An 18,825-nucleotide genomic window follows, 5' to 3' on the forward strand; every position below is an offset into this window, starting at 1 on the left:
TATCATACTGAAATAATTCCCAGAGGCATGATACTCCCTGATCAGCAGCGCCCCATATTTAGAGTATATATATTTTTAATTTAGAAATAAAAATAATAATATATGTATTTGCACTCAGGGAAATTACTTCTGTAAATGTATTTATAGGTAATGGCACTGGATGAGTTAATCTCCAATGCTAGTTTTGTTAAATTTATGTTAAAACTGTTTTTGCAGTGACTATGCGGCAGTTTGACCACCCTCACATTGTCAAATTGATTGGCGTGATCACAGAGAACCCCGTTTGGATCATCATGGAGCTGTGCACGCTAGGAGAGGTATGCCTGCGCAGAGAACATTTCAATTCAATGAATGTGTCATAATTCTGTTGTTCTTTTCCCCGTATATAGCTGCGTTCCTTCCTCCAGGTGAGGAAGTACAGCCTGGACTTGGCCACGCTCATTTTGTTTGCCTATCAGCTCAGCACAGCGCTGGCGTATCTGGAAAGCAAGCGCTTTGTGCATAGGTAAAGCTCTGGCCTCTTTTTCTTTAAATGACTTTTAGAATATTGTTGCCATATGCACAATACAAAAATCGGAAGAACAAATGAAAAATTTGTTCTGTCTAATTTAGGGATATAGCAGCTCGTAACGTGTTGGTGTCTTCCATTGACTGCGTGATGCTGGGGGATTTCGGCCTGTCGCGCTACATGGAGGACAGCTCCTACTACAAAGGTGAGAAGCTAAAATTCAAACATTTATGGATGGTTTGAGCTTCATGGAACAGGTTGTGGTTAAATTCTGAGGTATTTCTACCGTTTAGTTTCAAAAGGAAATGATTCAAACTAATCATATAATCTCCGACTTTTTTACAATCAATATTTTGATAAGCAAATTTGTACAATCGTTTTTAATGACTAGTTTTCGGATTTCAAGAGAATCTAATTGCATATTTTATGGTTCACCATAATAGATGACCGTTAAACTAGTCATCCTGAAACATTGTCGTTATCAGACCGAAACCTAACAAGGTCATTATTTTGTCATCTTTTCAAAAATGTATATTTCTATTGTATCAATACCACTAGTATCATTATTCAAATTATGAAAAAACAAATGTCATTATTGGACAAGAATAAAGGGTAGAACGTTTTGCTACGACACCAACAATTTGTTTACTTTAGAAACTTTATGTATTAATGTTGAATATGACTGAAATGTCATGAGTCAAATCAGGAACTAAATTATAGTTGATTGTTTTTACAATCGTAATTTAGAGGAATGTTCTGTTTTAAAATAAAATCTGATTGTCGGAAAAAATAAGATTCTAAAATAATCTAAAAGAATAACCTTTGATTTCATGTTTTTGTTCCCTGTGCTTTGGTGGGTTTTCTTAAGTCCAAAGTTTCTATTTGAATGTGAGCATATAGTCTATATTCAAGACTATGTTCAAGGATGCAAATCCCTCAATTTAAGGGGGAAAAAAATCACCATTTTGAAGTAATAAAGGATGATATACGTGAATTGTATAGATTCAAGGTGAAAAGGTTTTGAGGTATTGTGAGATTTCCCAGAGTGAATCGGTCGTTTAAGGTGGTGCATTTGAATGAGAATCGGTTTAGTGCGTGCGGGCAGGTGTACTGTACTTGTGTGTAAAGAGCATTTGACTTTATCATTACTAGAGACAAATGTTAGAAACTGGAGATTGGAAAAAGTTGTTCTGAAAGATTAGGCGCACATAAGTCTCAGCTAAATTGTAAGATGTGGGCGTGTGTACAATGCTCAATTCAATTTTTTTTAGGTGAAATTCAATGTTTTTGTCAGCTCGTTCACATTTCCAACTAAATGAAATCTCCTGTGACTTGTATGCATCTCCCGTGTGAATGCAACAAGAGTTACACTTGTGCAGAAGAGTACGCGTGACATCACATGCTACGTGTCCATTTTTTACAGAAGTACTCATGGTTGTTAACTCTGTAGCGTATCTAGAAATTGGAAAGTTTTTGTGCTAATGGACGCTGAACAGAGTTGTCCACCCAAATATTAATTAAAACCAAAATCAAATTTTTTGGTTTCAGTGTTTTCTTCTGCCGTGGTGTGTTGATACGCGGGAGAACCTGGAAACCAAGCAGCAGCGAGAGAAATGAGGATTAATGAAGTGATGCAATGGTAGTCTGTATAATGTGCTTATTGAGGAATATTGATTGGCATGTTTAAAACAAATAAGCTATTATGGTTTATATGAGTTTATTGAAACATATACAAATATCACCAACACCGCAGTGCTGAGAAGCATAATTCACGGCGAAAGGGAGTCGGATTTAGGCACAACAGTGGCCGCAGAAGAGGGCAACCGCGCCCTATCAGGCGGTGTGCCCTGTGTAGTGTTAAATAGAGAAATGGAACCAGCTACGGAGACTGCGCCTTATTACAAGGTCCGCCATATGGTCGTGAAAATACGGTAAATAAAAAAAAAGCTCGAGAAACTGGTGTATCTGATGATGATTTGAACTTTGAAGGACATTCAATGCATTGTAAGTTTTATGGTTGTCAATAAATGATTTGAAACATGGCCGCATGTATTCAAACATTATCACTTTCAATGCTTAGTTTGAAGCTAAGAAAATTTCAAACTAAATACTGTACCCATTTTTTATAAAAATGAGGGGTTATACACAAGTAAAATATTTCTCCACATCCTTCTCACCTTTTTAAGCTCTGACCTATTTCCATGCTGTATGTTATATTTATGCAGAACTCTACCTTGCACCTTATTTGCCAGGAGTGTCTTTTCAGCGGAACTTTAGCACCGTCTGCTGGACATTTACAATATTTTCTCAAGTTTCTGTCCATTTGTTTTAGCCTCCAAAGGTAAACTTCCAATCAAATGGATGGCTCCTGAGTCCATCAACTTTAGAAGATTCACCTCTGCGAGTGATGTCTGGATGTTTGGTAAGCTTCTGTGCCGCTTACTAAAAACATTATTGGTGGCGTGTTCTTCATTTTTGGTGTCTCCGTTGCAGGTGTCTGCATGTGGGAGATCCTGATGTATGGCATCAAGCCCTTCCAAGGGGTGAAGAACAACGATGTAATCGGGCGCATCGAGAACGGAGAGCGCCTTGCCATGCCTCCGCAGTGCCCGCCCACCCTTTACAGCCTTATGACCAAGTGTTGGTCATACGACCCGAGCAAACGACCGCGCTTTACAGAACTCAAAACGCAACTTAGGTAATGATGCTTGGAACTAAAAAGAAGATAGAGACCACTCTGTCCTTGCACTCTAATTAGAGGTAAGATTGGGCCTTTAAAAAATTAGCCTGACCCAGGCCTGCGGGTAAAAAAGCTCGACCAAGCCTAAGCCCTACCAATAACTTGAGTCGAGGGGCGGTGCCCAAAGCAAACTCGCATTTTTAAAAAATTTATTTGGGAGGAGGAGTGGTGATTTTGGCTGGCTTGCGCCCGCTCCTCTGGGTGTGATGGTGCCGACACCGGGCTCCGCTGGGTGAGAGGGGAACGGAAACGAAGAATAACAACAGGTGGATAATTTAAAAAAAAATTAAAAACCTGAGAAGTCTGGACCAAAGTCTTAATGTAATGATTGACATTTTATGCCCAACCTGACATTTAGGCTAGGGATAGGGCCTGCGTAAAACTTAGGCGTAAGATGTTTCATCCGGGTGCTTAAAATCTTTGTGAATGTTTGAATTTTGTTTTTGTGTTTTCAAGGTTTGAAAATTGCTTGCAGTGCTTGTAAATGCTTGAAATTATTGCCATGTTTCTCTGCAATCAGACTCAATAGACCACACATTCAATAAAGATCTGCTTAAAAAGGACACGACGCTGCTCCCTGGTGGCTTCGCTTTGCCACCGCATTCCTTTTTGCCTTGTGATTAACAGCAGCTGGCATTAATTTGTATGACATTTTCCTCTATGGTTCCTGCCCAAGAGTACAGTTGCATGCTAGACCTAAACGGGGCACTATGAAATGTTTATTTGTGCAATGGTTACATATCAATTAGGGGCCATGCAAAAAATTAATGTAGCGTTTCTCAGTGATAAATTGCAGGGAAGAATTTCATGCAACTGCAAATGTAGTCAACAGATTACAGTCTATTTTAGACGACACCTACTGTATATGGCAGGGCATTTTTAAAAAAAAATATGCACACACGTATTGTTCAGATTCACAAATCTATTTCCGATCTTAAAATCATACACCTTGATAAATGCACACGCGAGAACAAAAATTGCATAAATAAGTCGCGGATATATTTGTGGCTCTACAAAATACATGATTCATACCGTATTTTATTCTCTAAATGGTACTGGAGAAAATGGTTTATTGACTTTGAAATTCCCTAAAAAGTGCTTAAATTTGACCACAGAAAAGGCTTACATACCCTAAAGAACTTACCTCTAATTTTAATGAATCCACTTTTTGGGTTTGTGTAACAGCACCATACTGGAGGAAGAAAAAGTACAGCAAGAGGAGAGAATGAGGATGGAGATGAGAAGACAGGTTACAGTTTCCTGGGACTCTGGAGGTTCTGATGAGGCGCCACCCAAAGTGAGAATCGGCATATTCATCCGCTTCAAGGATTTACTTTTTTTCCCGTATTTGTGTAATTTGTGCGCAATGTGTCCAGCCAAGTCGCCCGGGTTACCCAAGCCCCCGCTCAAGTGAGGGCTACTTCTCGAGCCCCCAACACAACCTTTACCAGGTACGTCACACTCATGCAAACACCAAAGTGCAAATCTGTAATTTTCTATGTGACAAAACTTTCTTGACCAAAGGGAAACACTACATTCTTTTATTCTAAAAGCTATCCAGAGCATTTCCTTTCAACTGGTGGGTTGCAACCCAAAAGCAGAGACCTGTTTCAGTGGGTTGCAGGTCTTTGCAATGGCAGAATAACCTATGGCTAAGCCCCGCCCTCAAACGCGATGAGCCGATCACAGAACGCATAGCCAGCTTGATTACACTCGGACAGTCTCTGCTCCCCAATCCATTAAAATGATACATTGTACTCTGTCAATAGCATTTTCTGAGATGAATTACCTCTCAGTACTTATCCAAGCAGGCAGCAGGCATTTGTGCTGCGATTTACCCAGACACTCTCCTGCCCTTATAAGGAGGAGGACATGTAAACACAACACAGCGGTATCACATCTGCAATATATTTATCTTGTGAATGCCAAAACATCTTCAGAATTTTTTTTTTCCTCAATTTCACTTATTTATTCTTATTTACCTAATAACTTTTTTTTTCTTTGTTTGTCTATCAATAGCCAACCGCTCACGGCAGCTTCCCTACAACTGAATCATGGAACCAGCACAGGCCAGAACACACCGCGTTGTGGAACACCAACATGGAGGTAAAGCTATGTTTCCCAAACTATGGCCCTTTTTTCACTGGGAAAATCGTAAGGTGAAAAAAAACAGTATTACATTTAAGAGAAGTAATATCCTTTTTATTTCTTACCCTATTAATTGTTTACATTTAGAGTTTCAAGACTGGTAATATAGCTTACATTCCGAATATAGAATTAAAAAAATATTATAGGTTTATATTCTTTTGGGAAAATAAGAAAACTTAATATTTAAAAAGATCAAGCAATGTAGCCGAAGATTAAAGGGACACTGTATTATTTAGCACCTCCTAGTGCTAAAAAATATGGATTTGAATCATAAGCAATGATACATGAACAACATCTTTTAATTACTTGTAAGTGGAGAAATTTGTATTTATTTTACATAACAAGATGCTCACCTAAAGGGCAAACCCCCATCTTGCGGTTATGGTAAAAACTTGTTAAAGGCTGTGCAAAAGAATGAAAAATTCTGAGGTTTGGCCACTTTGAGTCTCTGTAGTTTGTATTTTTCTATGTGTTTGTTGCACTTTTTTTCTGTTGCACTACACCATTCAACAACAAGTACTGGACAAATATGACAGTGTGCCCCTTTAAAATGTGAAATTAAAATATTCTACATTTGTTTTCATTTTTTATTTTCCATAGTAAAAAAACAAATATGTATAAAATAAGCCAGCAATGCAGCCTTGGTTTAAAATTTAAAAAAAAAACATGGATTTTAATTGACCTAAGTTTTGATTTTGTTTAACTTCTAAAATTTTACTGAACAACATTTTTTATGTTTCATTTTGCATTTGTTTTGATTTCTATTTTTATATTTTGGTGTTTCCTCATTTAACACTGCTAGGGTGCGGTTAATCGGCTGAAAATCCCGTTATTTATTGCAGCATAAGCTCAAACGTCATCTTCAAACAAGTTACTGATTATTTGCAACATTGTTTGAAATTAGCTAATTTATTTACTTTTATTAAAGTTTATTCTTCTATTCGTATATATTTTTTTGTAGTTTTGGACAATTTCCTGCAGCAAGCCAGACAAGGCTTCATTTCACACTGGTTAAGAAACATGTCTGTTTAACCCCCCTAAAATATATTCTGCTTGAAAAAAAGGCATTCCTCCTAAAAGAGCTTTATTCGTGATGATGTAAGCAACAGACCATTTGAGGGTGTGGCCTCAGTTTGAGAATTCCCTTTTTCGGAACATTTTGTTGTTGCAGGACACAGGAGGTGTGGGCCAGGCTCTTATGGAGGAGAGGCTTATGATGCAGCAACAGCAAATGGAGGATGACCAGCGATGGTTGGAGCAGGAGGAGAGCTTCATGGTAACATCAAACACAGACAGAAAACTCACATACAAATATACAATTCAGTGTTTCCCATTTAATTTTGTGGGTGGAAAGTTATGGGGTGATATGGGGTTATACTCCCTGGGAGAAAATGTTGAACATTTTAAATTCACACACATTGATCTGGTGTATTTTAGAACCAGATCACAAAGTTAGATCTATGATGAATGTGTGGCTATGTAAACTATTGAATCACATCTACACACTAGTTTTGAAAGGCAATGGCACAGCCAACAAGTCACACTTACAAAGCATGGTAAATGAGAGAGGAGTGTAATGCAAAAACACTCGATGCCAATTGTGTACTATTTCAAGGTCCCGTATCAGCGAGTATGACCAAATCACCGATAGTATTGTATTGTATTTAATGAGCTACAGTTTGTGCCCGTGTCCACCAAAGGGTTCTCCTGCTCTGACCGAATTCTAATTGCTTGCGATGGCAGCGTCGGGTTTTTACACTGGCAGCGGACGAGGCACTGTGCAAATTTTCTGCATGGAGCCCTCAACGCTAAACCTTTCTTTTTTGGTTATGGAGAGTTGGAAAGATTTTCAACTTGGGGAAGTTCAGGTACCCAGCCGTCTGGTTATACAAATCTCTGAGTCAGCCCCTCACCCCATTCTGACACGTGCACAGATACAAACCATGGCGTTTGCGCTCATTCATATAACCAGAAATCTAAAAAGCTATTTTGATTAACTTAGCATATTTATTTTTTAATAAGACTTTGGCGGAACAAAATAAACCCTGGCGGCTCACCAGTTTTTTCCTATGTATGGGAAACACTGCAATGGACTTGACACTTAAACTGCTTAACGTGGGCAGACTTCAGCCAATCTGGGTTGAGGGTCTACGTAATGGGCAGTTAGCAGACAGGAAGTGGGATTGGCATGAGGTGAGGAACGAGAGCTGAGGTGTGGGTGGAAAAAATGGGCCGAAAAAAATCCGGGGGATCTTTCCCTTGACCAGCTCCTCCTTCTTGGAAAAAAAAATTAGTCTATTTTTATCATCTACTTCCTCTCCTAAAATCCATCTCTATTTCTTTTCTCTCTTTGGCCTTCTTTCCTTCCACATCAGTGCCCCTCTAATTCAGACTCCTATTTCTCAAAGGATGCAACTCTTCAAGGCGTGCTTCACTAGAACAGTACAGAATGTTTGTTTTTCGTTTTTCCCCCCTACATGGTTTTTACTAAAAGCTGTTGTTGTCTCTAGAAGACCGATCCCCGAAACAGTCAAGGGAGCATTGAACGAGAAGATGGGACACTACAAGCTCCGGTCAGTACTTTGGCTTCATTTTTTATTACCGTATTTTCTGGCCTATGAGGTGCACCTAAAACCGCCAAATTGGCCAGAAATTTGAATGGGTGCCTTATAACCCAGTGGACAAACCTATGCTATGTGGATAAAACCAGAATTGCATACAGTATTTACTTGTGTGAAATACTACACGAAAATTTGAGGTATATTACTGTATTTGTGCAGGGATTGATCAATCGAAAAGCATCGCATGCAATGGGAATTGAACCCCTAGACTATTTGAGTCAAGATTTAAGATCATCTTTATTGTCATGAACACAAAATGACAATTAAATTTTCTTTGCAACTCCGGTGTACATAAGAGTCAAAAACAGAATTAAAAAATATACATACACATTAAGAAAAGGAAAATACTATGTACTTCTGTGTTGCATCAAGGTGCGACGTAGTAGTAAAGTGTGTTAAGCAAACATTGTATGGAATGGGACTCAAACCCAGATCACGGCGTTGAGAGCGCCCAAACCTAAGCATTTGACCACCAGTGATACTGATAACGTACGAGAAAGCATTGTATGTTATTTCATTATAATGCGGGAAATATGACCAGCTCGGTAGCCTAGATGGTAGGGCGCCCGCTCAGAGACTGGGAGGTCGCTGGTTCCGCCGAGTCATACCTAAGACTTACAACATTGGTACTCATTGCCTCCCTGCTTGGCGCTCGGCATTAAGGGTTGGAATTGGGAGGTTTGGTCACCTAATGACTCCCAACACAGCAGTGTGGTCTAAAATGGCGGCGCCCTGTTTGGCTGCGGCTGCATCGGCCTGTTAGTTTCACTGTACGGATCAGGTGTATCGACATTTCGTTCTGTGTGCACGGTTACAAAGAATGACAATAAAAGTAAATTCTATTCTATTCTAATATGGTATTTCATTCTGTATCCAAGTTGCCCACCACAAGAATGTTAACATCTCTAGCAATCACTCAAGTTTTATTTTTCTCTGTGCAGGGCGGAAGCCAGCACATTTACCAGCCTGTGGGCAAACCAGGTAGGAGAGTTCTATGAGCTAAAAAATAAGACATCTACATCCCTCAAAGGCGGTGAGTGAGATCAGAACATGTTTGACTTTTTTATTTTAGAACCCGTGGCCCCGCCAAAGAAGCCCCCTCGTCCCGGGGCCCCCGCTCACCTCGGCACCCTGTCGGGAATCTCCCCCATAGACAGCTACAACGAGGGAGTAAAGGTACCTCCCCCCAACCTCATAAGTTGATGATTGTGTGCAGTTCTACTCTTGTGTGCTAATGGATAACTGCTTTCGGGGCTAACGTTTTGTCCCCCGTTGTCTCCTCTACCCGTATCCACTTTTTTACATCCCCATCTAGCCTTGGAGGGTAAGACGACCCGTCCTAGTATAGTGATTTAGTTTTTAGCCCGTCGTCATCAAAGATGAAGAAGTAAATAATTCTGGGTGCAGTGGAACCTCCAAAGTGGAACGATGAAATTGTTAATAACTTAATCACAGAAAAATAATTGAGACATATACCATACTTTGATTTTCTTTAACTCTTTGCGTGCCATTGATGTCACGAAGCCTAGATTTTTAACCTTTTTTTTAATCGAAAAAAATTCCGCAAAACACCACCAGCTGAAAATTTGGGAAAAAATATTCACAACTTATATTCACAATATAAGTGTTTTTTTAACATTAAAGAATGACGTTATAATGTATGTTGAATAGGAATCAAGCATCAAGGATAAAGTATTTTGTAATCCTTCATATTTCTACCTACTCAATGTAAAACCTGGGCCTGTTTAGATGAACACAAAGCTGATATCCTGGCAGTAATCAATAAAAGACACAAAGAAGCTCTTCCTCCACAATATACTGTTTCTCTCAGTATTTCTCTTGTCTCCAAGCACAAGGCAATTAGCTACCTGCTGCTGTCGCTTATGGTATGGAAGAGTACTACATGATTACTCTGCCAGGCGCTAGACCGCACAGGCACACAAATTGGATCATTTCCCACAGCACACTTGACTATCAAGTGGCACTCCAGTGCGCCGCGCCACAGTGGTTGAAGACACTGATGTAGCCGATGGGCACCTGCTATTTGCAGGCCACCTTACAGGTGGAGCAAAGCCTTGGCTCTATAGACTGTGAAAATCTGTACCTTTACTGACTAACTCAGTCTACTAATTGGCAACAACGCCTCTTTTTATGATTAAAATAGACTGAAGTCCAAAGTAGTGCATACAAAGAGAAGTTGAAGTATATTTTAGTGACCTGTTGCATATTTGGCACTCTAAGAGTTAACTTCTATAGATTAAAGATGGTCTTATTTTTCTAACTTTTTCTACATACCTGACATTGGAGGTTCCATTGATTTTTCTGGGTTTTTAATAAATATATGTGGGTTTAGTACTAGCAGTAGCAATCATAATTTAGTTCTATGTTTTGTCTATGTCTATCTCTGCAGTCGAGGTAAGATCGGGGCTAAAAAAATCCAGCCCGACCCGCCAGGATTAAAGCTCGACTCATCTCAAGCCCGATAAACTAACTTAGTTTAAGAGCTGAGTCCGAAGTACACTTACATTTTCATACTTTTATTTATGAAGACCCAGGAGGAAGACTGGTGCTCTTCTGAGCGCAAGGATAAGCACGAAAGGTGGACAGAATCCGCCACAAAGAAAAAAACTAAGAACAATGACAGGTGGATAAATAAAGTCAGCAATAGAGAAGCCCAGCCTAAACCCAAACGTAATGATTAACATTTAGGCCTTACGCAAATTTGGGGCTGGGATTGGGCTTGAGATCTTACCTCTACTCAGTAGTGTAGGTACGTTATGTCTGCATATTGATCACTCTCATAAATAGAAATCTGCTTATTTCAGAGTTTTGGCTACCTTGAGGCACACCTTTGGAATAATTGTGCACAAATATTACTCTGACAGGTCTTTTAATACCGCTAACAAAAAAACAAAAAGTAGAAATGCAATCATCTACATCTATCATCTACATTTAGCTCACAATCTCTATTTGACAAATGATTCTTCTCTCTCAATTTGAACATAATTACTCATTTGTTCCTGCAGTTAATTCAGAGTAATCACAAGCAATACCTCCATTTTTTTATTTTTTTTAAATTTCCCCTGTTCCCTTATCTCAGAGGCCACCAATATTTTTAAAACTGAGAGTTATTTTTATGTTTGTGATAAGCATGAAAGGGTACCGGTTAGATGTACATTGTTGAAATAACACATAATGTTTTAACTATGTTACCATTTTTTTTTGCTAATTTGTATTAGGAGTAAGGTGAAAATAGGCTCAGTTAACCACTTAACATCTAATAGTGTGCGACTGAAAACCAGTGACACAGCCACAAGACAGCAGACAAACATGGCCGCGACCTTAGTTATGAAATTAGTTATGTAAAAGAAATACATTTCTAGACCCATTTTAAAAAAATAGAAATTAACATTGGAATGATAGTTCATTAATATTCATAAGAATGTTTTGTTATGCTTTGCTGAATGAAAGTCATTTTGTACCACTAGAAGGCGCGAACTATTACACGCTGTCCTTTTAAAAGAATTCCAAAATAATTGATCATGTATTTGAAGACATTGATCTTGTGAATTATTTCTCACGCCAATTTGAAATTTCCTAGAAAATCACAATGACCATAGTTTGTGAGCCATTTTCAGAACCAGTCTGTAGGCTACTCAAGTGTTCTTAGTGTTTTACCGGATGCCCCTGGACACCATGTTTGTGATCCCTGCTTTTTATCAAAATATTATACTATTAAGATGAATAAAAACATGTTTCTAGCATTAGCACAGCTAAACTTGAATTGCAAATCACTATTGCTAGTAGCCACAATAAGGCTAGCCGGTTAGCGGCACTTCATCTGCAACAATTTGCAGCCCTCCCCCTCATACCGATTAAACTGCGCTAGTTGCTAATGCCTAATGGCTGTGTTATTATTAGCATTAGGAGCATGCGCTTCCGCAGATTTTGGTGAAACGGCTTTAATTGCCCGAATAAAAAGTAGATGCCTGTAATGGTTTTGCTGTGGGTTTTACCGCACGACAACAGAAGTACAAATACAATTTCTCCTCCTCTATGGCGGTGCAGTTACAACCCCAGGAGATCAGCCCACCCCCCACCGCCAACTTGGACCGCTCCAACGACAAAGTGTACGAAAACGTGACGGCCCTGGTCAAGGCGGTCATCGAGATGTCCAATCGGATCCAGCCGGCGGCGCCCGAAGAATATGTGCCCATGGTCAAGGTGAGGAGTGGGGGGAGGGGGTGTGTCATACTGTAACTTTAATACCGCACTACAAGCTGCTAATTTTTCTTTTCTTTATTTTAAATACTGTGGCTTACATTACGACGCGTTACAGCAGTACGATTTTGGAAAAATACCTTCTTGACATTTTTTCAGACCTATATTTCAATTTGAAAAGAAAAGTGTGTTTTTCGTTGAGTACTTAATCATAGTGAACAGTGTCTCCCATAGAATTTTGTGAGACCCCAGTGGGTGGACAGTCTAGGTTAGGTGTATCAAACATGCTGCCTGCGGGGTGATCATTAAAATGAATATTGATTTTAAAAATCATATATTCAAACTATTGTATAAATGTGTATTATTTAAAAATATTTGTTACCCGAGAAATGTCCATTTATTTTACAAAACAAGTGCTAGTTGTCAGCTGTCTTGCTACTACAGGTTTTTTGCATGTTATACAGGGGTTCTCTATCTAAATTGGTTAAATTGGTAAATTATATATTCTTTTGCAGTGCTATGAATGAAATACCAAGGTATTATTTTGAAGTTATGTTTGTTTTGCTTTTTTCCCCAGGGATTCGGTTTTTTACTGTAAATCTGTTTAGTGTTCAAAAAGCACAGAGATATCTTGTATAGAAAACATTGTGCCGCGATTAAGACGCTTCTTAATGGACTCTGCAGCTTTCAATCTCAATCATCTAGAGCAGCAGTCAATATGAATTCAATTGCTTTTAACATATACACAGTAGTGCGCCACAAAAGTATTCTCAAAACAAAACTATATATACTAGCTATATATACTTTACTGACCAAAATTCTGAAGCCCGTACAATAACAACATTTTATACTCGTACTGAGCCATGTCTCTTATCTTAAACTCTCCCATCCCTAGTGCACTTAACAGAGTGATGGAGAGGAGACCAAGTATTGCTGCTACTACTCCTAAAACAAATCGTACATGCCGATACTAGTAAATAAATGACGATGGTGTACACGATAATTATCAGGCTGGCAGTTTAATAACAGCCTAATATGACGTTACAATGGGGAAAAAATTATTAGGTATGTCACCTGCAGCCACAACGACAAATTCAGTCAGGCTACACTACTTCTTAGAAAGATTCCAAGCATTTATGTGTAACGATTTCTGGTCGCACTCCTTTGTATATGTTAATGTTAATTTACATATTTACATACACACTATTAGGCGCAACGGATTATAAGGAGCACTCCTAAAGAAGAATCTTTTGTGCCATTTATTTTTCATACATAAGGCGCACAAGACACCTAGAATTCAAACTATAGTAAAAGCTAGGGTTGCACTACAAAGGATTAAGTATAATAGATGTGCATTGATTGATCTTAAGTGCAAAAATTGGATGCAACAAATGGGGCGAGTAATGTATAATATTCACTTGACTCCAAGGGATACAGACACCACACACAAAGGAATAAAGTTTTATGTCATCATCACACTATTTTTGTCATAATACTATGTTGTTTTTTTATTGGGCCGGGCTACGAGAATATTGTCAGACATGTTAAACCGGTCCGCGGTACAGAAAAGGTTGGGGAACACTGTATTGTATTGACGACTAACGAAGTCTTGACCATACATATGAGATTCTGAACTGAATGAAGGAAAAGGCATAGTGGGAAGGAAATTGGTTGTTCTGAAATAAATGAATGCATGGCTCCACGTAATAAACATTTGTCACTTACAATGCTTAGTTTGAGCTAAGAAAAAGGGAAACAAATTTTTATATTGACTTTTAATCACTTGCGTTTTTTTATCTCTCACATTTGTATCTGGTACCGTGATTAAAAAAAAAGTGTAATGGAAAGACCTGTTGCCTTTTCCTACAACATATATGTTCTTAGTGGCCCTGTAGCTACCATTGTTATGCAACTGATCAGATGATCAATAATTGCACGAATGATTATACATATCGGTATTCATTTCCATTTTTTTGTGTGCACCCAAAGACCACAAATATAGCCCTTATATAGTCCATAAGATACGATACTTGATATTGACTGCAAACTAGTTTTAGTTGCAGCACAATCTATTACTTTTCTTTACTACACATTTCCTCGCTGATTTTTATTTTTTTCTTCTTAGAAATAGAAGTGAATGAGTTAGTTTTAATGGCTTTTTCAGCCTGCAGCTTAGAATCCAGTCTGGCTCTAACAAAAAAGAGTTTCTTCCCTAAATTTGCGCATGCAGCTTTTAATCAGGTGTGTTCTGTTGCCCAGAATTTGTGGTCGCCAGACTATTTTGGAGTCCTGCTGAGCTTTTTTGTTGTGTGTCTCTCAGGAAGTGGGTTTAGCATTGAGGACTCTGCTGGCCACAGTGGACGAGACCATCCCCGTGCTTCCCGCGAGCACTCACCGAGAGGTAAACGCCGCTGTTGCCTTTGTGTGCGGCTTGGGCGTTTCATCACCGTGTGACGTTTTTCTCCAATTGCTAAAGATCGAGATGGCCCAGAAGCTTCTCAATTCTGACCTGGCTGAACTGATCGCCAAAATGAAGCTAGCGCAGCAGTACGTGATGACCAGGTGAGCTCTCGGAATTATGCCCCACTCGAATGAAACTAAGGTTCGGCACGAACCTCAGCTCGGTTCTTTGATCGTAACTGCTCAATATACTAGAAATAATACACAGGATGGTTCACTCTCTCTTTTAACTATTTACTAGATGCCAGAAAAATTGAATACACAGCCTTGCAGCCTTTTTCAGCATGACTCGGAAGAAGTCTCTTTTATTTAAGTTAGTGTAAGACTGGGCCAGGTCTTAACCGCCTACCCATGCAGGGGAGGGGGATCTCAACCTCACCCTGTGATCTTGAAGATTCTTAAGTTTTTAAACATGCAAAATGTGAGAAGATACTCCAAGTTTTTTGCTAAATAAACTATGTGTATTGTAATTATTTTCCGGGGAAATTAATTTTGAAGGCCACGTCTTGTCTTTCTCACCGCTCAGGATGATGTCATCTGAAGGACCCTAGCAGGTCGCCATATTGGTTTAAGAGTTAAAAACTCGAAGTGGTTAAGAGTGTTTTTAAGCAAAGATTTGTTTAAAACAATGTCTAAACGTTGTGTTGCAGGTGGAAGTACTCATGATACAACAAAGTTGCGAAGTTCCAAAAGGGGCTCATGCAACCTCTCATAAAACCGTATTGGAACAAGAAATCGAAATTTCTACAGATCTTGCGAATTGAAAAGTGTTGACACTCCTGTTTTAGAGGCAGATTGACAAATTAATATTATGGTAACAGCTAATTACTCAGCCTTCTACTTCAGCGTGCTTTTTATGCTCAATCTCAATCACAAACACACACGCTTGATTGACCAACTAATGTTATGATAAGAGCTAATATATCAGTCTCTACCTGAATATGCTTCCCTGTCACCATTGTTGACTCACAGTCATGTTGGGTCTCAGGAGTCAGAGGAGCTGCCGCTGTTTACTCCGCTCTAACATTATTCTGCTGCTCATTGTGTAGAGCACTGGAAGGTTTATTACATTTTGGGGGTGTTCTGTGTTTACCTTTTACACTTCAGTACTGCAGTTTATGACTCCGGACTCTGGAAAACTTTCGCTGCACTGGCTGCACCCCTGGTTGCTTATCCAATCAGAAGACACAGTGGGTAGTGCTTCAAATAGAAGGCAAGAGAAAGGGAGGAGAGTCCCGGCTGCATCCGAGCATAAATAACCGGCTGGTTGCATAACAAAAAAAAAATCCGATACCGATATGCGTCAAATTCTCAAATTGGTGCTGATAATCTGCTGACCTCTGATACTGCGTTCTTGTGGGAAGAAACACTACACATTTCAGAAAAAAAAATCTGTTTGCGCATACCTTTGACTCATGCAAGGAAGGTCACAGCAACCTAGCGGATGTGCTCAAGTCTTCTATCTAATCTAACAACGCTCTTCTTGTTTTGTATTCTTGCAGCCTGCAGAAAGATTACAAAAAGCAGATGCTGATGGCGGCTCATGCTCTGGCCGTGGATGCCAAGAATCTATTGGATGTTATTGACCAATCGCGTCTCAAGATGATCACCAGGACGCACTAGTCCTGAAGGACACGAGCATCATATCCAGGAATTTAATGTGCGTCGCCGTGGAGACAGAGACATGGAGTGGACAGTGGACGCAACAATCGCCATGTTTTGGTGTTTTGTAAATTACTTGTTTTTTTTTTAAGGAAACTTGTCACATATTTTCTATTTTAAATAGAGATTCATAACTTTATCTGAAAATATGAGTCCATTATATTTATTGCAAGTTTCTGTTCGATTTTTTCTTTTTTTTAAAAGAAAAAAAGAAATGAACCGGTAAAGCTTGCTCGACTCGACATCTACCCGTGAAATTGGCTAAATGAAGAATGAAACAAACATTTATTTACGTAAGGTTTTACACATGAATGTCACAAAACAAAACAAAAAAAAACTAATCAAAATCATGATGAATTTGAGAGTATTTTAAAAGGTTTACTTATTACTCACTCTGTACAGCTAGGGTTACCAACATGGTGCCCGCAGGCACTAGGTGGCCCACTAAGAACACCTGATTTGCCTGCAGACAAGTTCTTATTTTTATTTTCTAAGAAATTTTATTTAACTGAAATTTTTAACAAATTAATTATTTCAAAATTCCTTTTGAAAATTCTCCTATAATTTATATACCGTAATCTCTGAAATCTAAGCCGCACTTGTTACGTTTTGGGGGTAATGGACCCATGGTTGGGGAAACAGGAACTGAGGCACGGGTGCTCAAAACAAGGATGGTATTTATTAACAAAACTAGGAACAAAGTAAAGAACAAGTGGGCACAAAGTCACCAACTATACACCCAAACAAGAAACCAGAATCAAAATCCATACCTGATGCAGCAATGACAGAGGAAATGAAAATAACCCAAGTAACGTGTGCTGTCAAATTGAGGATAATTAGGGACAAGTGTGTGGTTATAGGACACAACTGTGCTCAGTTCTTAAGCTGCTCAGGGCCCCCTTTTGGAAGGGGGCGCATCTGACCCCAACATAACTTCCCCCTCTAAGGCTGGTTACCAAAAAAATTAAAAAAGTCATTGCCCCTTTGCCGTCAGAAGAAGAAACTAGGCGCCGCAGAGAGGCTCTTTCCTCGCCGCCAGGAGAAAAAAAAACGATGCGCAGCCAATGGGCTTTCTCCTCACTGCCAGGAGAGTAAACTAGGCACGGCCGAGGGGCTTTCCCGACACTGCCGAGACAGGAAACAAAAAAAAAAAACGCCACCAGAACAGGGATGTGCAAGCCTACCCCTATGTCCTTTGATGGCCAAGTCTTTCTACCACATTTGATAAGGTGGGCCCAAATGCAGGGAAGCCGGAGTAGAGGCGGGTGTGCTACACAAAGGATGGTATTTATGGTCAAACAACAAGCAAAAACAAAACCATGTCTCAAAGCTACCAAAGTGTGCAAACGAGAAAACCTTTAGGTCCACCTCCACAAACGTGACAGCACCTGACTATAAGCTGCATATGCCCATGTTAAAACATTAAATAGTTACAAAATACACCAGTACTACGTGTGATACAGTGCTAAATTATATAATTACAAAATGCATGCATAAACCGCATCTCGCATCAAGTCGCAGGGTTGAAATTGTCTTAAAATGTCTTATAGTCTGGAAATAAGGGTATGAAAATAACCTATTTTTCTAAGCATCAAGCTACTTTATTACTAATTAGCACAAAGGGGCACATAGTTTAACATACATTTTTTTTTTTTTTTTTTTTTTTTCAAATATCAACTTAGCTAAATACCTTGCTAATAAGCTCAAAGAAACTGTAGCTTGATAGTTGGCTAGACAGGTAAAAAACTAAAAGGGAGCTACATAGATGGCTAAAGGAGTAAAAAGCCAAACATAGCCAGGTACAAAGTTAAATAAAGCTAGACAGCTAGCTAGAAAGGAGGCCAAAATTTAGCATGATAACTAGCAATATAATTTGTTTTTTTTATTTTGGCTCGATAGCATGCAAAAATTCTTATAAGCCAGCTAGATAGCTTGCTGAATAGCTAAAAAGGTGGGTGGATAGCGAGCAACAAAGCTAAAATAGTAGCAAAATAGCTAGCTAAAAAAACTGCACATTATATTCTCATTCGCCTTTTAAAACCCTTAAATTGAAATTTAGTTTGTTGTATTTCATGGAAAATAAACCAATGAAAAAAATCATCTATAAATGTGTTTAATACATCTAAATTTCTAAAATTTAAACCTATGTTAGTATGGAGTCATAACATGCTAACAACACGATACATTGTTATTATACAAATCATTATCAAACTGCTTCCTCTCCATGCTAATCAGTAACTTAAAAGTAGCTTCAGGGAGTAGGCGACCCATGCTGGACGGTTTTGAAAGTAGCAATATTTTAATTTAAAAAGATATCCGAGGTTACTTTCTTTTGCCCCGTGACAAACTGGAATTTTGAGAAGTCGGAACTTTTTATCAAATATATAGATTTTATATACTTGTGTCGTATTTTTTTGCTTTGGCCCTTACTTTTATTTAATTTTATTTTCCAATTTCTCATCTTC

General features: G+C 38.9%; 1 protein-coding gene across 6 annotated transcripts in view; it reads left to right on the forward strand.

The window, feature by feature from the left end:
• LOC148371316 (focal adhesion kinase 1-like) overlaps positions 1-16,532 on the forward strand; it is a 60,714-nt gene extending 44,182 nt beyond the window's left edge. For 5 of the 6 annotated variants that reach the window (XM_088329342.1, XM_088329337.1, XM_088329340.1 and 2 more), the window contains 16 exons: positions 217-317; positions 390-505; positions 613-713; positions 2,841-2,930; positions 3,002-3,206; positions 4,434-4,545; positions 4,625-4,699; positions 5,268-5,354; positions 6,568-6,672; positions 7,907-7,969; positions 8,959-8,998; positions 9,090-9,193; positions 12,086-12,241; positions 14,559-14,639; positions 14,715-14,800; positions 16,201-16,532. In XM_088329342.1, the coding sequence (XP_088185468.1) occupies positions 217-317; positions 390-505; positions 613-713; positions 2,841-2,930; positions 3,002-3,206; positions 4,434-4,545; positions 4,625-4,699; positions 5,268-5,354; positions 6,568-6,672; positions 7,907-7,969; positions 8,959-8,998; positions 9,090-9,193; positions 12,086-12,241; positions 14,559-14,639; positions 14,715-14,800; positions 16,201-16,321 (1,643 nt within the window). In that variant the 3' untranslated portion in view covers positions 16,322-16,532. The remainder of the gene's footprint in view (positions 1-216; positions 318-389; positions 506-612; positions 714-2,840; positions 2,931-3,001; positions 3,207-4,433; positions 4,546-4,624; positions 4,700-5,267; positions 5,355-6,567; positions 6,673-7,906; positions 7,970-8,958; positions 8,999-9,089; positions 9,194-12,085; positions 12,242-14,558; positions 14,640-14,714; positions 14,801-16,200) is intronic. The other variant, XM_088329338.1, reaches the window with a different exon arrangement.
• The last annotated feature ends 2,293 nt before the right edge of the window (positions 16,533-18,825 follow it).

The sequence above is a fragment of the Urocampus carinirostris genome, chromosome 2 (genome assembly GCF_059441175.1).
Source record: "Urocampus carinirostris isolate Australia breed hairy pipefish chromosome 2, RoL_Ucar_1.0, whole genome shotgun sequence".
In the NCBI taxonomy this organism is placed as follows: Eukaryota; Metazoa; Chordata; class Actinopteri; order Syngnathiformes; family Syngnathidae; genus Urocampus; species Urocampus carinirostris.